This window comes from Podarcis pityusensis, assembly GCF_964106645.2.
Source record: "Podarcis pityusensis genome assembly, chromosome: 11".
In the NCBI taxonomy this organism is placed as follows: Eukaryota; Metazoa; Chordata; class Lepidosauria; order Squamata; family Lacertidae; genus Podarcis; species Podarcis pityusensis.
Genome location: NC_138036.1, coordinates 21,569,530 through 21,594,507, shown reverse-complemented (window position 1 = coordinate 21,594,507; position 24,978 = coordinate 21,569,530). Strand labels below are relative to the sequence as shown.

Genomic DNA, 24,978 nt, shown 5'->3' with positions numbered 1-24,978 from the left:
TGCAACAATAGAGGCACAAGGCAGCCTTTATCAGTAAGATAATATGTAGGGAGCAATTAGATTTTGCTTTAATACTTGATCACCTTGTTCTGAATTTCACTGAGGGGAGAATAATTCTGAAACACTAAACTCAAATATGGAACAAACACTGCATATACCATACCTTCCATAATGCAAATATAAGCAGTGTAAGAATCAAAAGTCCAGCAAAAACACTCAGCAGAATAACCCATAGTGGCACATGACCAGGAAGAAGCTCTTTGGAAATTTTAATAATGGTCTGAAAATTGAAAATATACACACAAATAAATCAGTATTTCAGTAATGACAGAACAAGGGTCTAGGTCTAATCTAATCTGTATTTAATTGTGTCTTAACACACACAAACTTTTAGTTGTATTTAATTTTGAAGTTTTCATGCAAATACACAAAAGCAAGTGAAGGGGAAAAAGAGGCCTATTACGTGGGATAATATCCAGGGGAAAGCTGTGTGAGAGTTTTGCTTCTACTAGTTACCTGTGCAAATTAGTGCTGTCCCAAAAAGTGTTTTGAAATAAAAACAGCTGCAATTGATCTCAAGGTTTTGTGTACACAAGTACTACTGAAGTCAATGAAATGCAATTACCAATCACTTCAGGCTGAATTCGCAACCAAGGCATACTAGGAGCACAATCCTATACACGCTAACTCAGAAGTGAATCCAAATACATTTAATGAGACTTCCTTCCGATAAACTTTGTAAAGAACTGCATCCCAAGAGATCTGAGCAGCTGTTGTGTGATGCAACCACAGGCATGTTTACTCAGAAGTAAGTGTTTATTTGGGAGAAAACCCCATTGGACTTACTTTTGGATAAATATGCAGAGAATTGTGCTGCAAAGCTGCGAATGTTAAAAATAAGCACCCTCATTATGCACTAATTTAATTAAGAGTGCAGTGGCAGAGAAGAAATTAGGTGGCTAATTTTCCACATCATGTGAAAATCAATGAACAGAATGTTTTTACTACCTTTCCATTTGATTGTAGTTGTGAATCTGGACAAATATTTCTGAAGAAATGAGCAGCCAGTCTGCATGTTTACTTAGAAGTAAATTCAGTGAGCCTTATGGCATAATTCATAAGATTAGGATGGCAGCCTTTTCCCCTTCCTTAACTGGTTTGTGGATTGAGCTTCCAATGTTTGCAAGAGTCTGATGGGACTTACCTCTATTCTTTCATTTTCTTTTTTCAATATTAGTAATGAGTTTCCACTCCTAAGTAATGCTCTTACGTTGACCTCTGCACTATGAAGATTTGCCTAGAATAAAGCAGAAGAAAAGCAGTTTGAGGAAGCATCGGTTTCCAGAGATGAATCAGAACAGAGTATGATTTCTGCTTCTAAGAGGAAATTGTTTAAAACTGTGTAGAACAGCAGGTGGAAAACCTGCTTGAGAGGTGGTCTGAGAACTACAGTTCTTATCCCACCCACTGTCTGGTCTCTGGCACTCTGGCACAGAACTTTGCCATGTGTTGACCCTCTGTCTGATAAAAGTAGGCCACCCTTGATTTATGACATTCATTGCCACTGTCATCTGTCTCGCTGAGATTGCCTTGGCACTTTGCTTCTTGTCTTGTTGAACAGCTCCTCTTCCTTACTGGTAAAATGTGGGAAATAAAGGAGCAAGTTAGTGGTTCCTTCAGTTATGTGCCTTTTTGTAACACTTGCCCCAGCTGTTCCCCTCCACTGCCACCAGAACTACACCAGTGTATTTATTTTATTCAATCATAGGCACCAGGATAGAGGGTGGGAAATTTTCACTGGGACTGTACTGATGGTTAACCCTTTCTCACACAGCTGTGATCCCAATGAACATCCCGGTATGCTCCAATGATGCCTTTCTCCCATAAAGCTAACTGCAGCATGAGTGATGTATAATGGGGTGTGGCAGTGAGAGATTTTACTTTCTTGGGCTCCATGATCACTGCAGATGGTGACAGCAGCCACGAAATTAAAAGACGTCTGCTTCTTGGGAGAAAAGCAATGACAAACCTAGACAGCATCTTAAAAAGTAGGGACAACACCTTGCTAACAAAGGTCCGTATAGTCAAAGCTATGGTTTTCCCAGTAGTGATGTATGGAAGTTAGAGCTGGACCATAAAGAAGGCTGATCGCCGAAGAATTGATGCCTTTGAATTATGGTGCTGGAGGAGACTCTTGAGAGTCCCATGGACTGCAAGAAGATCAAACCTCTCCATTCTTAAGGAAATCAGCCCTGAGTGCTCACTGGAAGGACACATCCTGAAGCTGAGGCTCCAATACTTTGGCCACCTCATGAGAAGAGAAGACTCCCTGGAAAAGACCCTGATGTTGGGAAAGATGGAGGGCACAAGGAGAAGGGGACGACAGAGGACGAGATGGTTGGACAGTGTTCTCAAAGCTACCAGCATGAGTTTGACTAAACTGCAGGAGGCAGTGGAAGACAGGAGTGCCTGGCGTGCTCTGTTCCATGGAGTCACGAAGAGTCAGACACGACTAAATGACTAAACAACAACAAAACAGTATCTATTATTATTATTTATTGATTTTATAAACTGCCCTATACCCAGAGGCCTCAGGGCAGTTCACAGAAAAGATCAACATAAAAACCACAATTTTGGGGGGGCCTCCAAGAAAGTGGGGTCCTAAGCTATAGCTTGTTTAGCTTATACATAAATCCGGCACTGCAGCTGACACCCAAATTAGGTAAGAGCTGTTTCGGCTGTGGACTCAGGCCTTGGCCAAATCCAGTGCGCAACCCTAATAGATATATTGTGCAATTATACCTACATATATGCCACTGTGACAGTGGCATAACACCGTTTTGGACTCACAACTGTAACAAAGTTGGCGGTTCACTTACCTTTTTAAAGGTACGTTTCCAGATTCGGAATGAAATGTTCACATGAGTTATATTCGACGGAGCCACCGTACAGTTAATAGATTCACAGCGATAAAAATCACAGTTCTGTTTGAAGGATCATAGACAGACATTATTAATTAAACCTCTGCCAAACATGACTGCCTCAAATAGCCTTACTTCAGATATCCTGACAGCCATTTTCTGACTGTCACCCCACTGAAATAAATGTCACTCAACATCTATTATTATATATTATTTCTATTGAAATGCATAGAGTGGCAGTCATATAGAGTATGTGGTGAAAAAGGGTCCCACAGACTCTGAGACAGAGAGCAACTTAAACCAGTACGCATATTTCTGACTCATAAAATAATGGAAAAAATAATCAGTGCGTATTTCTGTTCACTGCAATGGAAAGATGGAGGAAACTCAGAGCCAAAAAGCTATAAAGGCCCTCAAAACTCAAAATTATACTCCTAAGAGTATATGCTCACCATATCTAAATGAGGTGAAAACGTCTGTCAGTGGGGCTATTGTAATTGCATGTGCTGGTTATCAGAAGTGGCTTACTGGGTGGAGCAGAGCCACAGTGCTTGTTTTCAGGCAGGTGAGTTGCTTTTGCCTATTTATTTATTTATACCTCGCCCTCTCCGGCCAAGACTGGGCTCAGGGTGGCTAACATCAAGTATAAAAACAATTGATTAAAATACAACTTAAAAACAGGATTAATATACAACTTAAAATGCAGCCCCATTTCAGTGGAAGCCCAGATCAAAAACTGTTTTGGGGGAGAAAACGTCAAATCTTCACCAAGGCCAACTATCCAGACTGGTCCTACGTGGGCCAGAGAAAAGCCAGGGAAGTCCCCAAATAGGGGTTTCATCACAGAAGGAAAAGGAAAGAGGGGGAGGGGATCAGGCTGATTCCATGTCAAAGGCTAGGTGGAACAACTCTGTCTTACAGGTCCTGCGGAAAGAAATCAGATCCCGTAGGTCTCATGAGACAGAGCGTTCCACCAGGCCGAAGCCAGTGTTGAAAAGGCCCTGTCCCTGGTTGAGGCTAATCTGACTTCCTTAGGGCCCAGGACCACTAGGGTGTTGCTATTTATGGACGTTAAGGTCCTCCGTGGGGCATACCGGGAGAAGTGGTCCTGTAGGTATGAGTTATTGGAAGCAGCAAGGCAACGGTGAGGTCAGCATGGTGCAAATGCACCAGCAGGAGAGCTGGATTGGCTCTATGTACATTTGCACTGTACATACCTCCCTATCATCTCACCTGCCCCCCTCCTGCCCCTCCCACTAACCTGCTTCTCCTTATTATGCATTTCTTGTTCCTGTGCATAATATTCCCAGCAAAGACTAAGAAAAATATAATTATGATTAAAGGTAACAATGACAGGGAAATGTTTCCTAACATAACCCAAACTGAAACTAGTCATGTCTGTGATAATATTCAGCCTCCCCAAGCAGACAGACATTCAGAAAAACGTACTATTTTTGGATCCTTTAGAGGGTGTCTTATTCCTGATGTCTCGAAGGGAGGGTCACCACCAATTCTCAAAGGATTTGTGGAGTGGCTGGAATTGCAGTTTACATTCTGTTAGCGGAGAAAGCAACCAGGAAACAAATATTATTGGCAGTCCAAGACAGTTTTAATCATGTTTAAGTTAATTTCACAAATAAGTTGGCTTATGTCTCTGCAGTTGTTATAAGCTGTATAAAGGATCAGGAAATAGTAATTTAAAAAGCAAAATAATTTTAAACAGAAATAACAGAATAACCCAGTGCTAAGAAAAATATACCATAATAAACAGAAAAGGGTACAGTGAACAGGGCAGATTATTTTTAATCACTATTCCGCATTTTTTTATAACTAAAGCAGAGCACAAATAGTTCTACATTGCCCAGACCACAATAAAGTATTTGGTCCAAAGCTGGATACGACATCATGGATTTTCTGGTTTCTAACCTGAACAGAGCAGACTGTTCTATTCTTATCCCTTAAACTTTCTAGAAGTTTTAATTTCATTTACCAAAATTTATATGCCACTTGACTGTAGCAAAAACTTCTAAGCGTTTTGCAATAAATATTAAAGATGACCGTTTTCCATTTTCCATTTAGAAAAGTGAAAGGAAAGAGACATGGAACTTCTTGTCATTCACAATATTAAATCCATACAATTCAGATAAGAAGCTTAACTTCCAGTTACTGGGCAATGCTGTTTGCATGTAACTAACTTACCTCTGAGAAAGATATTGCGGTCAGGTAGAGGATATAGTTTTCGACTGAAGTCAGGTTAGGATATAAGATCTGCAGTGTAAGCGGCGGCATTGGAAAATGGTCACCTTTTTCAATCTATGGACAAAAGAATGGAAGTTTCACTTTGATTAGTCCATTCATTCAGTGCTAAGGACCTCATCAATATCCAGCACCATCCTACTCCAGACCTCTTTGAACTATAAGCTGGGGGGCAATGCCTATTGAATGTGCAGAATACAGAATACTAGCTATGGTTTGACACCTGCCCACAGGATATTATTAGTTCTTGCAATCCCAAAGCCTTACAACATCAGATCATAGTATACTCTGTATAAATTATATAATTTCATAAATGGTAAATTAAATGGCATAAAAGGGTAAATTATAAAGAAGAACAGCTGTCATACTTTTTGATAAATAAATGGCTAAGAAAGATGTGCCAAGAAGTATCTCAGCTCTTTTTTCTGGCTGACTATACTATTCCTGGATTAATACACAGAGGTACAAATATGTAACCAGGAATGTATGGATGTATCCATTTAAAATGTAAGTGGGGATTAATTATCTTACTTTTGGCTCTGTTTGCAATTAAATTTTGAATATATTCACGAGTGGGGATTTTGACTTTGCTGTCACTCTATCAGTCTCCCACTGAATCTCTTTTCCCCCATGCCAACACTCTGACTGAAATCGAAAATGGCCCTTCAGTCTAAGGTGCCTAAGAGTGGGTTACAAAACACAAGTGATACAGTTGAAAACCAAATAAAAACAGTGTATGAAACAAAACCCACATTTTTACAATTATAAAGTTGATCACCACAACCTGTTTTTCAACCGTCAGAGGCTAGGGTAGATTTACATAGGTAAAATTTCACTTTTACACACACACACACACACACACACACACACACAGAGAGAGAGAGAGAGAGAGAAAAGAACAGCAGCCAGTAAATGTTTGCAGGCTTTTTCTTACCATGTAGTTTATGTTAATTTCATCTCCGATGTTCTCAGTGGAATTAATATATTTAGGGAAAGTATCATTTGCAGCAATAATGATGTGAAATGAACTGGGTTCTCTGAAAAAGAAACATAACAAAACAAAAATGTATCTTACTATTTAGAGTTTTCAAAATATCCCACATACATCAATACAGTAACATAAAATAATCAAAAGGTAGATCACTGTTCAATATACCCATGTTTTTAGATAGGGGCTGGTGCTGATGCTGAGAAAACCATGAAGTAATTAAACAAAAATCATGCTCTTTCACTATCAGCCATAGATGTCAAATACAGCTTCTAGTGAACATGGAGAATAGATGCACCTCTTAATCCTGGCTTTGACACTTGAGATGTATATTTTTAGGCCTCACCTTATTTCTGCAACTGTAAATTGTTCTAAACTGTTTTTAATATTTTGTTTTAATGTTGTAACCTGCCCTGGGACGCTAGGGTGAAAGACAGGTAATAAATAATGAAAATATGGAGAGGGCTTCCCATAGCATCTGGTTGGCTACCGTGGGAACAGATTTCTGGACTAGACTAGACAGGCCTTTGGTTTGATCCAGCAGGGCTTTTCTTACATCTTATGTGGGATAGAATATGTGCCTTGCTTCAGGTGAAGCTATCTCTAAGGCTGAAATCCTAAACATGGTTATTAGGAAGTAAGGTTGTCTGAGAATTCGGCTGAAAACAGAAATGGGAGCAGAAATTTGCTTTCAGTTTGATGTGTACAGTATTTGCATTGTGTTTCCTTTGCACTGAAGCTTATGTGGTGGAATCATGTAATGACGCAGCAACGTATGTAATTAATCACATAAATGATGTAACTTACATACACCGAAACAGACACCAAGTAGAATAATGTAGTTTTTGTCAGATGAATTGCAGCAGAATGGAAACAGTGCTGCATGTGACCAATACAGGGAGGGACAGAAAACAATGCTTCTTACATTTCTAGTAAGTCTTGTGGGAGTTATATCTAAGTAAAATTGCATAAAAATTATACAACCAGACTGCAATCCTATACCCACATGGGAGCAAGCCCCATTTGATGATACTTCTGAGTAAATATGTATAGAATTGTGCTGTAGGACAATTTTGCTCTGGCAAAATATACAGAGGTACCTTTTAAATATTAATCCACTTTCATATTTGACTGGTATTGCAATGCTTCCTCTGTTATCCGCAAGAGTCTCTTCGTGTTCTTCACTGTCACTGAAACAAAAAATTGTTAAGATCAAATATGAAATTCATGCACTACAGGTGGGTCAGGTTTTGCTAGACTGAAATGCTTGCTGTTGTGGATTAACACATCTATTTGTCCATTGCTTTAAGCTACAACAGTTTTCAGCATAAAATGAGATATGTGTCCAAAAATAAGTTATATTGGACTAAGCTCCACATTCAGGTAAGAAACTGCTGAAGACATAGAATTGTCCTACTACCCAATAATTTTCTTCTCTGGAATTTCTGGCAACAACCAATATTACATCAGGAAATAAAATGATTACAGCTGAGCAGTTGTTTGAACCACAGGGCTCAACTTGACTGAGACATTAAATTATATTAAAGTATAAATCAGTTTTCTGAACACTTTGCCAAGGGGCAGCTATGAAACCAGATGCACTTGTACCTCAAGAATACAGACACATAGAATTGTAGAGTTGGAAGGAATATCAGGGATCATTTGGTCCAATTCACTGCAATGCAGGAATCACAACTAAAGAGTCCTTTCAGAAGGCCACCCAACCTCTGAAGAGGAGTCCATCACCTTCTGAGGTAGTCCATTCAATCACTGAACAGCTCTTTCTGTCAGAAAGTTCTTCCTAATATTTAGCCGGAGTCTATTTCTTTAACCTACTTGATTTGTTACCATCCATGTAATAAACAGCTACTGTCAGTTTATAAATGGTGCTTTCATAAACGTTCATATGGAAATGGTATCTCACTTAGTAGCCTAGGAAGCAAAATGGGGCATTGGTGGGGAGATTAACAATACATTACAAATAACGGTCAGAACTAACCTGGTGACAGAAAACTGAATCACAGTATTTTCCAGAAGCGAAGATACATTGAATTGGAATGCTATATCGAAGAAGATCTAAAGGAAAAGGGCATTGAATTAATGGTGTTCACAATTATTTGAAACAAAATGTCTAAATTGTAAAATAATGTTAATAGAAATAGAATGCAGTTTATAGCCACTCCCCAGAGTATGGGCTGAAAGCACATGAGACTACCACCTTGCTAAAGCTAAGCAGATCTGGGTTCGGTGATTATGTGGATGGATGACTGCCTTGTAACTCCATGCACAATGCCTTGCGTTCCATGACAGAAGACAGGATGAAAATAGCACCTAAAAATGGCCCCACCTGGCCTAGGGTGATGATCCAGACTCATCAGCCCTTCTAAAGAGGCTCCTCATGAGGCCAGAGCAACATTGCCCGGCTATTGTTTTATTGTTTTAATATGCTGTAAACTGCTTTGAGATTTTTATTAAAAATATAAAGCGGTATAGAAATTTAAGAAATAAAAAATATTTTTTTTAAAAAAAATAATATTTATTACTTTTATAGATTACAAAAAGGGAAGAGAAAAACAGAAAAAAAGACAAAGGAGGAAAGCAAAAAGGAGAAAAAACAAACAAAAAAACAATACAGTACTGTATATAGACAATACAAAACACAACCTAAACTCAAAACTAAACACATTAAACTAAACTAAACAAACCCCACTCCCTAACCTTAACCCTAAATAAAACAAAACAAAAACAATTTAAAAACATACATCATCCCTTTTCTGTACTCTATCTTTCATTCGCTTGTTTCCTCGACCTCCTCTCACCTCCCTTTTTGTATTCCACTTCTATTAATTGTTTCAGCAAATCCTTTCCATCTTTCTCCATTTTCTATCATATTGTAAATAACGTATTTTTTAACCTTATTTTCCATTAAAACTAAAATACTTATATATGCTTAACTCCTTATAACATTTCTGCTAAGCCCATAAAAAATCATTCCACCATTTTTCTATCACTCATTAGTTTTACCATATGTCTATATATAAACTTTAAATTTTCCAATCTTCTTCCACCATCTCCTCTCCCTGGTTTCGGATTCTGCCAGTCCTGTCCGTCAACTCCATAAAGTCCATCAACCTGGTGATCTTATGTCCGAGGCTCTTAACTCTTTTCCAAGTCCCTTCTGCAGTCTTCTTCATTTTCTTTAATGCTAAAGAGCAAATCTCGGGCAAACTCCAACCTGTCAACCCTTTTCTTCCTTCTGAACAGATCAGCCAAATTTCCATAGTTGAAGCTACAGTCCATAAAGTATTTCAGGACATATTTCAAGATTCCTCCAAATCCAAAGGCCCCCAAAACTTCAATCTCCTCCAGGCCCGAGTTCATGTCCCAAAAGTCAGTTAATCCCTGCATAGAGGGATCTTTCCAACTTTCCTTCTTTAATCCAAGCCGGGATCCATTCCTCAAAGTCTGACTTTTCCTAGATTCAATCATAAAAGGCCTCAACTTATAGTCCTCAATTTGCTTCTGTAAAGCCACGGATCCCGCTTGTATTACTTTATGTTCAACAACAGCAGCTTTCTCCTTCTCCTCCTTCTCCTTCACCATTTGTCCTGCCAAAATGGATTCCTGTACCAAGTCCTGAATTATTTCTGTGCTGGTGTTCGCTTTTTGACTCAAATTAGTCACTTTCTGTTCCAAATTATCAACTTTAAAAGTCATGTCATCCATCTTCTTGTGAAGCTGTCCCAGCGAACAGCTTATCTTACATAAAACAGTCACAATGGCCTCTCCTGTCAACATTTTTAAATGGTCCAAGGTCAATCTCTGGTTCTCAGAATCCTTATCTGCAGCTGGAAATCCCCCAGTAGAAATAAAAAATATTAATAAATCAGGTGTCCTATGTGCAGCCACACAGAACGGTAAATTAGTGGAACTACAGTGGTACCTCTACTTATGGATGAGATCTGTTCCGGGGTGCTGTTCTCACCCTGAAAAGTCCGTAAGTAGAGCACCACTTCTGCGCATGCACATGACACGATAGAGCGCTCCTGTGCATGCGTGAAGTGGTGAACCTGGAAGTAAACACTTTCAGGTTTGCCGTGTTTGTAACCTGAAAAAACTCAACATAAAGCAAACATAACTCAAGGTATGACTGTAAATGACAAGACTGGAGACAGGAGATACAGCCACAAATTCTGATCATTTAGAATTGGGTGCTGGTCTGAAAGGAGGGACACAAACTCCAAAGAAAATGTGGCTCTCATCTACAGATGCATGTCTAGACCTTTCCAGTAGTATTTTAAAATCTAAACATGGAAGGGGCAGTGTTGTATCCCATAAGACCTCAATGGGGGAAATATCCATTTCATTTGTTCCTAATTAGAGTGGTCTCTCTCTCTCTCTCTCTCTCTCCTCTACCATAAGGTTACCAGATGTCCCCGTTTCCCAGGGACAGTCCCCAGATTTACAAATCAGTCCCCATACAAAATCCATTGAAGTTGAAAAGTGTCTGCGGAATCATTGAAAAAAATATGGTAACCTTCCTCTACCACCTTCCCACCTACAGAGAGAGAGAGGGAGGGAAGGAGGGAGGGGAAGGAAAATTACTCTAGCATAATGTTGTGCTGCATTTTCAGTCAGTACAATATCTTAACTCGAAACATTGGTTCCAATTTTATACAGTCATACCTCGGGTTAAATATGCTTCAGGTTGAAGAAGAAGAAGAAGAAGAAGAAGAGTTTGGATTTGATATCCCGCCTTTCACTCCCTTTAAGGAGTCTCAAGGCGGCTAACATTCTCCTTTCCCTTCCTCCCCCACAACAAACACTCTGTGAGGTGAGTGGGGCTGAGAGACTTCAAGGAAGTGTGACTGGCCCAAGGTCACCCAGCAGCTGCATGTGGAGGAGCGGAGACGCGAACCCGGTTACCCCAGATTACAAGACTACCGCTCTCAACCACTACACCACACTGGCTGAGTGCTTTCAGGTTGTGCTCCGCGGCGACCCGGCAGTAACGGAATGTGTTACTTCCAGGTTTCGCCGCTCGCACATGTGCAGACACTCAAAATGACGTCATGTGCATGCGCAGAAGTGGCGAATCACTACACGCGCAGATGCCGGTTGTGTTCGCTTCAGGATGTGAACAGGGCTCAGGAACAGATCCCGTTCGCATCCAGAGGTACCACTGCATAGCGAGTTGTACCGAAGATTGCAGGAGTGAACCTAAGAACATAAAAAGAGCCTGCTGGACCAGGTCAACGGCCTAGCATCCTGTCCTTCCAGTGGCCGCTCAGATGCCATGGCAAATCCACAAGCAGGACCTGAGCACCAGAGCCCTCTCCTGCAGTTTCCAGTTTACTAGTATTCAGAAGCACATTGCTTTCAACGGTGGAGACAGAGCATAGCCATCATGGGTAGCAGCCAATGATAGCCTTTATCCTCTATGAATTTGTTGACTTCTCTTTTAAAGCCATCCAAGTTGGTGGTCACCCCGGCTCCTGTGAGTGTGGATTGCATACCCATGCAACCCATGAAGTCGTGATTTCTTTTATCTGTCCTGGAAGGCAGCTCACAATGGCTCTTTCCCTTCTCCCCCCCCCCCCCGGAGTCCCCTTTATCAGTGGGAAAGCATATCCAGAGGGCTGGTGGGGGGAACTCTCCAAACATCATAGGCTGTGTCTTGCAAGGCTACAGTAAGCAGAGGAACTGCCTGATACCACACAGGTGCCCAATTTCGACAATTCCCCTCTCGCACTACTACTCCATAAGCTAATGGTCCACAACATTTGGTAGTTCTCCTGCAACCGCCTGGAGAGACTTTTGGATCTATACAGAGGCCAGTGGCAATTGGCAGCCTATTTTCCATTCTTGCAGCATGGATACAACCTCTTATCTCCCTCGCATTGACTCTGAATTACCACAGCATAATCAGGGCCGTTAAAAAGTATTTCGCAAACAATGCACAGAGACACTGCAATTGTTTAATCGTGTTGCCTTTAAGTCCCTGGAGAAGAAGTTGTGGGAAAGTTTGCCGTCAGCCAATTTAGTGTCAAGAGAACAGAGCCAGGTCACAGAATGAGGAACTGGGAATAAATTGAAATTCCACACGAGTTGTTTTTGTAAGGTTATTAAAAGCCTTGGCGAAGTGTAGAATTTCACTTTTGAAAACAGAGCAATGAGTTCCATGGCTAATATAAAAGCTGAATATTTGAGGTCACCAGAGTAGAGCTGCTGTCAGCCTCAGCCTCAGAGCCTTTCCAGATAACCAGGGTGAAGAAAATCAGATAAAGCTAACGTTTTAACACATTGAGCACTTTAATTCCTAGTGCTTTTAAACTTCTAGCAGAGGCTTTGGTGGACTGGTCAGGGGCTTTCCTAGATTGTGATTTTGATCCTGGCTCCACCATTGTCACTGGAGGCTCAGGAGTGTGTGGTTCTAGCTATGCCCTGTTTTGGACAGAGGTGACTTGGCCACAGTATTATTCCATGCTCTGGTATCTTCTAGACTGCATTACGCCCTATGTGGGATGGCCCTTGAAGACAACTTAGAATTTTTCTCTGGTCCAAAACACAGCAGCCAGATTGCTGGCTGGGGTTCCAGAACTTCCATGATCTAGCTGCATTGTTCACCTGTGTTCACATTGCTTTTTAAAGCCCTACATGACTGAGGCCCCAAATACCCGAAAGACGGACTCCTTCCCTGCAGACCCTCTGGGGTGTTCAGATCAATATATTTTGCGAACTACCCTACTGATTTAAATACTGCATTTTAATATTGTTGTAACTTGCCCTGGGACCTGAGGGCAGGTGAGAAATCCTATTAGCAACAGTAATAGGTAGCTTCACCTCCTACACAAATCTCCTTTTCAGGCTGTATTTTCACACCTTAAGAACGTACCCCTGTTATTGCATATGGCCAATACAGTGTGCTATAATCTTTGAATTCAGGTTTTTTTGTGCCCCCAGAGCAAAAAAAAGATGACATGCTGAAGGATTCTGATTGGTCATCTGTTAGACCCTCAGGCGGAATACAGAAACACAAGGTGTCAGCGTTTATCAGACCTGATATCTGAGTCATCTGAATTGAAATGAATGTAGCTCCCCGACCCACACTGTAGGCTTGGAGCCTCTACCCACCCCATGCTAGGATCCTGAAACTGCTTGGGCCCCCATGCTGGCAATTTGTGAAGAGTGTGGCTTTGGCGAGTGTCTGCCGTGGGAAGAGTCTCAAGCACTGGATATGGTTCACAGGCCTGTGACTTCCCATTCCTGCCTTAGGGATTCATTTTCAAATCCATACTGGCTGTTTTCTAGCCATTACTGCAGTGAAGATAAGCTTCGAAGTATGTCAGCTAGGCCTAATGAAGAGAAATCACTGGATATGATTTCCACTGGTTGGACGAATGGGCTTGGTTTATGTCCTCTGCACAGGATAAATGATGTGACCTAAGCCTTGCTAACATTCTCTCCCGGGAAGTAGCTTATGCAAGGAAAGTTTGTTGTGTGCGCATGTAGGCTAAAGTGCATTTTTCCTCCTACATACACTGAAATAAGATCTCTGTTCTTCAGCAGAAGCGCTGAATGAAGGGATATTTTGCATAAACTTTGTCCATCTGCAGAAACGAGACTCTTCCGTTGTACAAAAGTTGCAAGGGCAGCTGCTGAGACTAAGAAGATCCCAAGGCAAAGACTACAAGGTCCTCTGACTTCTGCAACAGGACCCTTTCTGACTTAGGGATTAAACAATAAATAAATATGCTGGCTGCAGGATGGTGCCGTCAGATACTAGGACCACTCTAGAAGCTACTGTTTATATATTCCCATGTACACCATGCTCCTAGGATTCAAATTCTGGCACAGTCAGAGCTTCAAAGCAATGTCCAAGGCAAACATCACACGCTATTTCTTCAGCCCTGTTGTAAAAACACTTCCTGTGTCCCAAATGTATGCTTCACGGTTCATGGGTGCCACTCAAAGTAACCGGGAGAGAAAAATTGTGGTGGTTAGCAAGCAGCAATACTAAAGGAACACAAATTCAATCAAGCTCCCAGTATACAATTAAAAGTAGAGTGGGAATTCCAATCCAGTGTTCTGATGGTATGAAAACAGGTGATGAATAGGACAGGGAAAGTGGCACAAGAATCACCATAGATACTCTTAAACATGCACTAGAGAGCAGGATTCTGCCCACGGCGTGACAGTGAAGGTCCTTTTGCTTGTAACACATATGCTCTACCACAGATCTACAGAGCTTTTCATCTCTGAAAAGTGACATTTTCCTGTATTTATTACTTGTACGAATAAAAAGTAATATAGAAAGCATCTCTATTTACTCAAGTCTTTAGGTGGGTCAGAATTCAGCCTCTGTACTGTTATTGAATGTTTGATCTATGGTATATGTTTTCACATTATGGTGTTTTAAATGTCATTAGCTGCCAATGGTGGGGCATGAAGACAGGGACATACATATTTTTCATTAATAACACATTAGCAAGCTTTGGCTCAAAAAGAGCCTGACGTTAGAAAAATATAATTAACCAAAACAGCCCATTCACAACAACTTACCTCCTCTCCAGGTGTTAGGAAAGGGTAGCCCACTTTGCAAGTGATATTAGGCCCAGATTCACAGCTATCTTTTGATATTTTCTGCACATAAAATGACAGAAATTATTTCATCTTGATGTAATGTGAGTTATTTCTGATTTATTTTTGGAGTGAAAACCTGCAAAATCTGAAGATATAAACTCAGTTAAAAAATAAAAAAAGGTAAAGGATCTCTGACAGTTAAGTCCAGTCATGGGCTCATCTTGCTTTACTGGCCGAGGGAGCCGGCATTTGTCTGCAGACAGTTTTTCCAGGTCATGTGGCCAGCATGACTAAGCCACTTCTGGCGAAACTAGAGCAGCGCATGGAAACAGCATTTACCTTCCCGCCAGAGTGGTACCTATTTATTTACTTGCACTTTGATGTGCTTTCGAACTGCTAGGTTGGCAGGAGCAGGGACTGAACAACGGGAGCTCACCCCGTCGTGGGGATTCGAACCGCTGACCTTCCGATCAGCAAGCCCTAGGCTCAGTAGTTTAGACCACAGCGCTACCCGCATCCCATAAATTCAGTAATATATCCCCAAAGAAGACTGTAACAGCCATATTTGCATGCCACCTTTTTCTTCTTCTCAGGAGCTCATGGTGAAGAGGTATCTTCACCAACACTGCGTGAACTGGGCTGAGAGACACTGACTTAAGTCAACTTCATACATGAACAGGTATTTGAACCCAGCCCGATGTCCAAGTCCAACACTCAAGCCACTACAACAGAGCTGGGAAACTTAGGTCCCTTCAGAAGTTGTTGGACTACAACTCCCATAATCCCTGAACACTGACACATATAACTGTATATTATTGTGTTAGAGCCAACATGATGAAGTTCAGGGGCAGGGAACTCATGCCCCTCCAGATGTTGGCCTCCAACACCCATCAGTCCCCAGCCAGCATAGTCAGTGTTCAGGGATTATGGGAGTTGTAGTCCAACAACTTCTGGTGACTCCCATAATCCCTGAACACTGACTATGCTGGCTGGGGACTGATGGGTGTTGGAGGCCAACATCTGGAGGGGCATGAGTTCCCTGCCCCTGAACTTCTTCATGTTGGCTCTAACACAATAATATACAGTTATATGTGTCTTTCTTACATCACACATATTTTTCTTTAGTACTGTTTGCAGAGCAAAGTACCAATATCTACCTATAGGAAAAATCAACAATTGCATAGGAATCCCTGGCTCTCTAACCTGAATTATTATACATATAAATTCCATCAAACAGACAAGCTGGCTCTACTAGTTCTCCATCACAACAAGACAAGAGGATGATTATTATTATTATTATTATTATTATTATTATTATTATTATTAAAATTAAAATTAAAGCATGTACCTCAATCCCAGCAAAAATAATATTTGGAGAATACTGAACAATGACTCTGGTATTATAAGCACTGTCTTTTTTATTCTTAACAAGCATCCGGACCCAGAACTTCAGATTGCTCGCCCTGATAATGAATGGTGATGAACTGAAAAATAAACAAAACATTTTATTTTTTTATTTTTTATGAATTTTATTTTCAGTTTTCAAGAGTTTACAAATACTCATCTTACAGTCACATACTTCCAATACAAATACATATCAGACTTCCCTCGCCCCCTTTTGTGGTTCCATCTCTTACCTAAATTTTTAACACTGCATTTTCCACTTTATTCCATTTCTGAATTATCTGACAATTAAGTCAACCCTACCAATGCACTTAGTTTTATACCATGATTTTTTTTAAATATTCTACAAATATTCCCCACTCCTTAATAATTTGCCCCCTTCTTGGTTTCCTAGCACACCTGTTAATTTTGCCATTTCAGCATAATCCATCAATTTAATCAGTCGAAATCAAAACATTCTTAAGTAATAAACAATTTTAAAACAGTTCTGGCTTATGATTTCTGTAACAATAGTTTCATTGACCCAACCATGCTGAATGTTGTATAAGATATCTATACAAGCATAATTTTACGTGTGTATATAAAAAGGTAGCGTTGTCCATGTTACCTGCTTCCTTCTATGGCTGCATTGGCAGTCAGCTGAAGATCGGTAATACATTTCTCTTTGGTTCCACAATCCTTTGTGAAAGGGATCTGCAAGAAGTTTAGTCATTCATTCATTCATTTATTCCACAACCTTTATATGTTGCTTGACTGTAATAAAACCTCAAAGTGGTTTACAAAGCAGTTTATGGACTTTGCAACAAGTTCCTCTATGCCTCAGAAGTTCTTGCCGAAGAGCATACAGTGGTACCTCAGGTTACAGACGCTTTAGGTCACAGACTCCACTAAACCAGAAATAGTACCTCGGGTTAAGAACTTTGCTTCAGGATGAGAACAGAAATCGCATGGCGGCGGCGTGGCAGCAGCAGGAGGCCCCATTAGCTAAAGTGGTACCTCAGGTTAAGAATGGTTTCAGGTTAAGAACAGACCTCCAGAACGAATTCAGTTCTTAACCCGAGGTACCACTGTACTAATAATTTGGGACATTACTGCTCCAGCTTAGCTCAATGTTAACCCTTAGATATTTCTTGTATATATTTTTTAAAATGTTTAATGTTTTAATGTTGACAAGGCTCTTCAGTTCTTTTTCCTTTCTTTTTTAGTTGAGCCAGTCAGTTTTGTGATTATTTTGCATTGTTTTGTGGTATCTTATTGCATCATTTTGTATTGTTTTATGGTATCTTATGCTCTCTACCTCCTTGGTATTTTTTATGTGAGTTTATAAATTAAATAAATACAGAAATATATTGATGCACTAATTCACACATCAGATCAAGAAACCAGACCACTTTCCACATTGTAGCGACTCACATATTCATATATTGAGTTGGGCATTGCACTGTCCAGGATTGGTCCACTCTCTGGATCAGAGAAGTTGAAGTCCAACAAAACCTTTACAGAATCACGAAAGTCAGGCTGGTCCTAGAGACAAAGTGAAGGCAAAGAAAACAGTCATTGCAACCTTTCCCCTTCTTCCAATCGTCAGAATACTAAAAAAAAAAGAGGCATGCTTTTAAAATGACTATTGGTGGGTGGTCTATACTTTGCATTATTCACCTAAAAGGAAACATGCCAAACAGCAAATTCAAGACAAAACAGGGAGCTTAAGGACCATACTAAACAACATAGCCAAAGGATTTTCCCTTATGGACTCCAACTGACCCTTTTTCTTATCTTGAAATCGCAGACTATGAGTCAGAGCCCAGGTTTCACTGAATAAAAAGCAACCTTCAGGGTTTTTCAGCTAGGCTCATCGTAGCAGGCCTCAGACCACAAACACTTTTTAAAAATGGAGAGAATTTAAGATGCAGTCTGGTGTGCCAGCTATGACAACAATGGAAAATAATCCCCAGGAGCACAGCTCTTTTTTTCTGCATCCCAAAGAAGATGGCTGGGTCTCAGTAAGAGACCAACAGAATTTTTTTAAGGCTGGGGTCCTAAGAAGCTCAAGCATGTACAAAGTGCCTGTGTAATGATTTTGTTTTGTTTTGGTAACAACCCTTATCATCAAATAAAATGATACTCTTGAGGGTCCCACTGTCTTCAGATATAGCTAGTCTGGGATATAAAAGTGATGGAGAGAAATCTGGTTCGGTTTGCATTTATCTATTTATACAATTTACTTGTGTACCACAATTGAGTATGTATCACAATTGGGGGGGGGGGAATCCCTTTTATAATCTGGAACTGGACCAGACCAAACGGAGTCTTCAATCTGGTCCACTCCCTGCCTTGGGAAGTCCAAGAACTGTAGCGGATTGGCTCTCCCCTCCCAAAGTGAGCCATCCCATCCCACAAGGAAGCTGCATATGAAAAGAGCATGTCACCCTCTGCCTGTCCCACACAGGGATGCAAATCAGACTCCTCAATGAGTTGGGGAACTTGAACACCATAAAAATAACACCGTTAAGTCCTCCAATCGAATCATTTGTACAAAAATGCTTATATTATAAAGGTGTGCATAAGATAGGGTGCTTAGAATTATACGCAGCTTCATTTCATACTAAAAAGGAACCAAGCAGACATCAGGAATTGTCAAAAAATCATCAGTCTAATATACAGAAATACATGGAAAACTTGTTGGGGTGTTTGCAAGCACTGATAAAGAGAAATGAAACGAGAGAGTAAAGAGAATATTGTCCGCATACAAAAACAGTATAAATTCTCTCTAACTAATCCCTTACATAAAAACCACTATTATTTTTTAATTGTATGCATCCTTTCCACTAATGCAAAAAAAGGGGAGAGAGAAGGCAATGAGGGGAGGGTTGCCACTTGATATGATTTACTTGCCAACATGTAGAAGTTATGGTTAACACATTCTGACCCTTTGACTGTGATATTTTTTTGCATCTTCCGTTCAAGAGTTTCTGTGAAAAGGCTTCGTGACAACTTTCTTTGGGCATCAAGTGTAATCCAATACTGGATACCTAAGGGGGGGGGTGAACAGGTACAATTAATTGCATTTGTAGAGCTTGACCCCAAAACAGTTTTCCTCACTGAAAGCCCCCCCCCCAAATCTGCTCCAAATGGTTCCCCAACTCCCTGGACAAGAAATTAAGGTGTGTGAAAGTTGCAGGCGAGAGGAGACGAGGGCGAAGTGTCATTGGAGAAGTCTCTTGCAAGAGTGGAATGACAACATTGGGTACAGCCCATTGTCTCTTTCGCTGTCCTTTGCTTTCTTGCTTTTCTCAGCCACTTCAGATAGTCTGAAGGAGTGACAGAAGATGCATGAGTAACAAACACTACCATCTAAAAGGCTGTCATCTTCCATGCTGACTTGCCTGCTCCCTAGAATCTAGTGGAGAGGCCTTCCTCTGTGTCCCATCTTAAGAGAATCTCTACCCAGGCCTGGGAGCTCTACATAACATTGTAAAAAAATAACTTAAATTGTGAATTCCTGTGTGAAGCTTAAACCCCACAGTCCAGGTTCAATCAAGCATGGAAATGGAAACACAAATCCATAACGTTTCCCTTATTTCTGCTTCTTTAGGACATGGGAACTGACCTTCTCTTTATTAATGTTTACCATGCTTTAGATGATGGAATCTCCTGATTGCTGCTTTAGTCTAATATGAAATACAATATTGTAACAGAAAGAACAGTTTATAAAACAGTAATTCTATTGTATCTTTGCATGCAGCAAATGAAAATGCAGTAAAGCCTTTGACCTACAATCATTTACCTGCATGTTCTCCAGCGAATTCTCGAGGAACTGCTCTAAAGTGAGAGGTTTTTAAAAAAAATAGTTGGTAGACAATCTATATAGCAAAATTCAGTGCAATCTACTTACTTGTTTCATTCATTGTGGCCTCCTCTGATTTTAATTTGACTTTAAAACAAATTGTGGCGTTGATGAACACCCGTTGCTTTTGCATGTCATTGTTTATCTTCTGGATATTAATTTTGCTGGGTGTGAATTCCATGGAAGCATTTACTTCAGCAACATCTCGAGACCTAAGACAGATGCCGTCCATGAAATACAAACATGAGCTTCCTCAGAAAAGCATTTTCTAACTTTTTTATTTAAAAATGCTCTTTCTTCTTAGAGCTCCTCCTATTGGTGAATTTCAGTCCTCCTCCAGATTATAACAGATATGGACTCCCCAATTTTGTCATTTTTAATGTGGACCCACTTTCAAAACTGTTGCATCCATCTAAGTTACAGTTGACCCATTGAAATTAATGGACCTAAGGTAGAGAGCAATCTTATGGCTAAGAAGCTATCATAAAGCAAGTTAGTGTAAATTAGCTGGCATAAAGTTATACTAGATCCAAACCCCATTCAGCAGAGGGAAAACAAGGCTTTAGAAGAGGCACAGGCAAACTCGGCACTCCAGATGTTTGGGGACTACATATCCCATCATCCCTGACCACTGGTCCTGTTAGCTAGGGATGATGGGAATTGTAGTCCCAAAACATCTGGAGGGCCGAGTTTGCCTATGCCTGCTTTAGAATAGTGTTCTACGCCAGGTCATGTGACTAAGCAATATGGGCTTAGGATCCAACCTAAGTACCTCCCTCTCTGGTCCTGCCCTGCCACACCCCCAGAATGCCCCTTCTGGGGGACTTTCACAAGTCTTGGATCAGCCAGCTTCAATTTAGGTAGCTGAGCCCTGGCTGAGCTGGGATGAGCAAATTACACTGATGCATCTTTGGCTGAGCCAGAACTGCAGATGTTGGCTGAGATTGCTGGCTCAGTCAGCTGATTCTCAGCTCAGCCAATCTGCTGCCTCCTAATCTACTCATCCCAGTGGATCTTTGCCCTAGAATTGCCCCCTTAGTCATGTTTCTCTGAGTAGGATTAACATTGAATGTAATGCAATGGGCTTATCCTATATTTCTGCAGTTGTCCCCCAGTCCTTCCTTCATCTACCAATATGAACTAACAATAATTTTTTAATACAGAATTAAACGAGCCCAAATTTCTCAGACAAGAGTGTCTCTGGAGCAAAACTGCTGGAGAATTTCACCTCTCCCTTCATAATATTTGGCCTCTCGCTGCAGTTTTGCCACCCAGAAATAGTGTAGATAATTTTGCCTCTGTCCTAGCCAATATGAATGATGTTTGTGCTGTTTTGGCAAGACAAGGATCCACACACTTAAGGAACCAGTTAACTAAAAGTCCCAGGTAACAATTACTGACAACCTGAGGATTCTTTAAAGTGAAAGCTTTATCATAAATACCAGAAGAGGGCTGCCCCTCCAAGGCCTCCAATAGTGACATCTGTCAGTCCATCTCCATTCAAATCCATTTCACCATGTATCGACTGGCCAAAAAATTTCATCTTTTCCCCATCGCCACCTGATGCAATGCGCTGTGGAAAGCATAATGACTTTATTACAGTCAACAGGGAAATACAGAAGGTTTGACACTTCAAGATGGCATTCTGGATAGGGATAATAGTTATTTCTTTACTTTTTTGTTCAACACTCTTGGAGAATTAAATCCTTTCCTGTATTTAAAAATGAATGAAACCAGACAGGCACCAAGTCCCAAAAATACTATTTAAATTGAATTTTAAAGGTAAAGGTAAAGGTAAAGGTAAAGGTAAAGGTAAAGGGACCCCTGACCATTAGGTCCAGCCGTGGCCGACTCTGGGCTTGCGGCGCTCATCTCGCTTTATTGGCCGAGGGAGCTGGCACACAGCTTCCGGGTCATGTGGCCAGCATGACTAAGCCGCTTCTGGCGAACCAGAGCAGCGCACAGAAACGCCGTTTACCTTCCTGCCAGAGCAGTATCTATTTATCTACTTGCACTTTGATGTGCTTTCGAACTGCTAGGTTGGCCGGAGCAGGGACCGAGCAATGGGAGCTCACCCCATCACTAGGATTCGAACCGCCGACCTTCTGATCGGCAAGCCCTAGGTTCTGTGGTTTAACCCACAGTGCCACCCGTGTCCCTTGAATTTTAGAGCCTTATAAATACCCAAATATTCACATTACAGGAAGTATCTAAAATCTGGTTAATGCTGACATTCAGAGGTGAATCTAAGCCAAGTTCAGATTGATATTCATCAAAATGTGTCATTTGCTAACATATTAAATTAATCTAAACATAAAAAGTCAGTCTAGAGTGACTTTATAAACAAATCTGTGAATATTACAAAATTGAGTACTCCCAAGTTTCTAACAGTCCCCCATTTCTCCTACCATCAACCCCCACCCCCACCCCATTCTTGTATCTAGACATACTATTAATTTTCTTCCACACCTGGGCATATTCTTTCCTTATAGTGTTTCCATTGCCATGGTAAACATACACAGCTCCTCGATGATCATCTTCAAGGGGGGCACCTATGACTATATCATTAAACCCATCAAGGTTGAGGTCCTTTACTGAAGCAATTGAAGTTCCAAAACGGGCCCCACAAGGTTCATTCTTGTTGTGATTTGTGCAGTCATTGTGCTTCAGTAGCGAGCAGCATGTTTGCTTTATAGGCTCAAGGGTCATCTGATGTTCAAATGTCTTCTGTGGAAAAAATAACAATGGATTTCTGTCTACTTTGCTAACTTTTCCTGGTAGATGTTCTTCTAGTGCATCTCACCCATAATTCTAGAAATCCTTCTCATAATACTACAACTAGGAGTCATCTAATTTAGAAGATTCAGAACAGACCAGAGAAGATCTTCTTTCCACAATGCAACTATGGAATCTGTTCCCTCCAAGACTGGCCACCAGGGTTGGATGGCTGTAAATGAGGGCTAGATAAATTCATGCAGGATAAAGCTATCAATGGCTACTAGCCACAATAGTAATGTTCTACCTTCAAACCACTTGCTAGGAATCACAATTGGGGAGCGCATCATTGTACCCAAATTTGGCTTACAGTACAGGCTTCCCACAGGCATCTGGTTGCCAACGTGAGAAAAGGATGCTGGACATGTTGGAGTAATCAGACATGAGAAAGGCTTAATGGCCATAAATCTCGCCATGGATAAGCTAATTGCAGGTGCAAGTTCAGCTAAGCCAGTTGCTATGGTAATGGAACAGGATCCCAACTATATCTGTGATTAATGCATGTCAGTTCAACGGTGAGTCAGTCTGTGAGACTGAAGCTAGTCTGTCTTTTGTTGGTACTACTTTTCCAGTGATATGTCCTGAATTGCTGAACTTATTTAGTGCAATGGAGATATTTTGTCGTTGTATGTATCTATATATATATATCTGTATCTGCAAAAGCCTACAAGCTATATATATCTACATTCAGAACTGTTTTACTGAGCCTTATCTTCTGCAATAGTAAACTATCTGAACCTTCCTCTGCTTCTGACTGGTACTGGGAGCAACTTCCACTGCATGGGTATCTCACCTAAGATTCCTAATATAACAGATCTAGCTGGATTTGTCTTATGCTCTTGACGTTTAAATCCCAACACAGTTCATTTCTTCCTTACCTGGTTCAATGAATAAACATACACCTTGCCTTGTTCTTCTTTTTCGGTCCCCATGTACATAGGTGCTCCCACGAGAAGAATATCAGTAAATGTATCTTTGTCAATGTCAATGGTTGTGATAACACTTCCAAAATAGGAGCCAATCTGTAATTGTACAAAATAGGATCCCCTCCTGTTTGTATTCAATACGCATTTTATTCTTATTTAATGTATAAACCACGTATCATTAAAGATGTCAAAGCAGCGTGTTCAAAATGAAAAGATACTCAGTAAAAGTAAAAGAAGGAGGATGCTGTTTCTGGTTCTAGAAGTGGAGCGTGGAAACAGCGGCAGCTACTGACTTGTCTAGGTAAAGGAAAAAGGAACTCCTGACCATTAGGTCCAGTCGCGGACAACTCTGGGGTTGCGGCACTCATCTCGCTTTATTGGCCGAGGGAGCCGGCGTACAGCTTCCAGGTCATGTGGCCAGTTTGACTAAGCTGCTTCTGGCGAAACAGAGCAGTGCACAGGAATGCTGTTTACCTTCCCGCTGGAGCGGTACCTATTTATCTACTTGCACTTTGACGTGCTTTCGGACTGCTAGGTTGGCAGGAGCTGGGACAGAGCAACGGGAGCTCACTCTGTAGCGGGGATTCAAACCGCTGACCTTCTGATCGGCAAGCCCAAGAGGCTCAGTGGTTTAACCCATAGTGCCACCCACAAAAAAGATAAGAGGGTTGCTGCAGTGTGGTAGGTTGTTGCTGGCTTAACCCTGGAGGCTCAATTCCTACAATTTGTAGGAACTCTGGAGGTATGATCCCAAAGAGAGTCACCACTAGGGCACCACCTCCTTCAATTATCTGTTGCTGAATTTACTATCTGAATACATGACTGTGTCTAATACTTGAAATGAACATTGTGTAGTCACACATTCAGCATTACTGATTTATAAGCGGCTTCAGACACAGGGTAGAATTGTTCAGAACTGTAGCAATGATTCATGCTCTGTTGGTTTTTCTCTACACTTTTTTTCTGGCAATATTCAGTATGGGACAAATATATCTCATTCTGAAGTATGTGAATTGCAATAACCCCACTTACTTACTTGCTCCCCATTTAATCTTTGAAGTATTTCTATATCTGCTCCTCTCATTCGATATATGATAACTTGACCAGTGTGATTATATCGAGGCTGGCCAGCAATGTACAGCACATCTCCAGGCACTGAAGCTGAATTTACTGTATAACCTAAAATAAAGAATGGGAGAGACAACGTTCATTCTCAGGATACTTTGATAATAGCTACTTGTGCCTCTTTAAAAAAAAAAGGAAAAGCATGCATAAATA

The 24,978-nt window shown here is 40.8% G+C and overlaps 1 protein-coding gene across 1 annotated transcript in view; it reads right to left on the bottom strand.

Annotated features, from left to right (window-relative positions):
• The window catches only part of ITGA1 (integrin subunit alpha 1), a 70,708-nt gene that overhangs the window by 3,862 nt on the left and 41,868 nt on the right, over window positions 1–24,978 (bottom strand). Inside the window, exons 12-29 of the mRNA XM_080972352.1 lie at window positions 24,737–24,879; window positions 23,653–23,796; window positions 22,469–22,726; window positions 21,442–21,572; window positions 20,048–20,211; window positions 19,048–19,184; window positions 17,566–17,676; window positions 16,760–16,845; window positions 16,097–16,232; window positions 14,728–14,808; window positions 8,165–8,241; window positions 7,266–7,355; window positions 6,112–6,214; window positions 5,121–5,234; window positions 4,371–4,475; window positions 2,880–2,984; window positions 1,205–1,297; window positions 164–280 (exon numbers count right to left, since the gene is read on the bottom strand). Coding sequence (XP_080828478.1) covers window positions 164–280; window positions 1,205–1,297; window positions 2,880–2,984; window positions 4,371–4,475; window positions 5,121–5,234; window positions 6,112–6,214; window positions 7,266–7,355; window positions 8,165–8,241; window positions 14,728–14,808; window positions 16,097–16,232; window positions 16,760–16,845; window positions 17,566–17,676; window positions 19,048–19,184; window positions 20,048–20,211; window positions 21,442–21,572; window positions 22,469–22,726; window positions 23,653–23,796; window positions 24,737–24,879 — 2,195 coding nt within the window. The remainder of the gene's footprint in view (window positions 1–163; window positions 281–1,204; window positions 1,298–2,879; window positions 2,985–4,370; window positions 4,476–5,120; window positions 5,235–6,111; window positions 6,215–7,265; window positions 7,356–8,164; window positions 8,242–14,727; window positions 14,809–16,096; window positions 16,233–16,759; window positions 16,846–17,565; window positions 17,677–19,047; window positions 19,185–20,047; window positions 20,212–21,441; window positions 21,573–22,468; window positions 22,727–23,652; window positions 23,797–24,736; window positions 24,880–24,978) is intronic.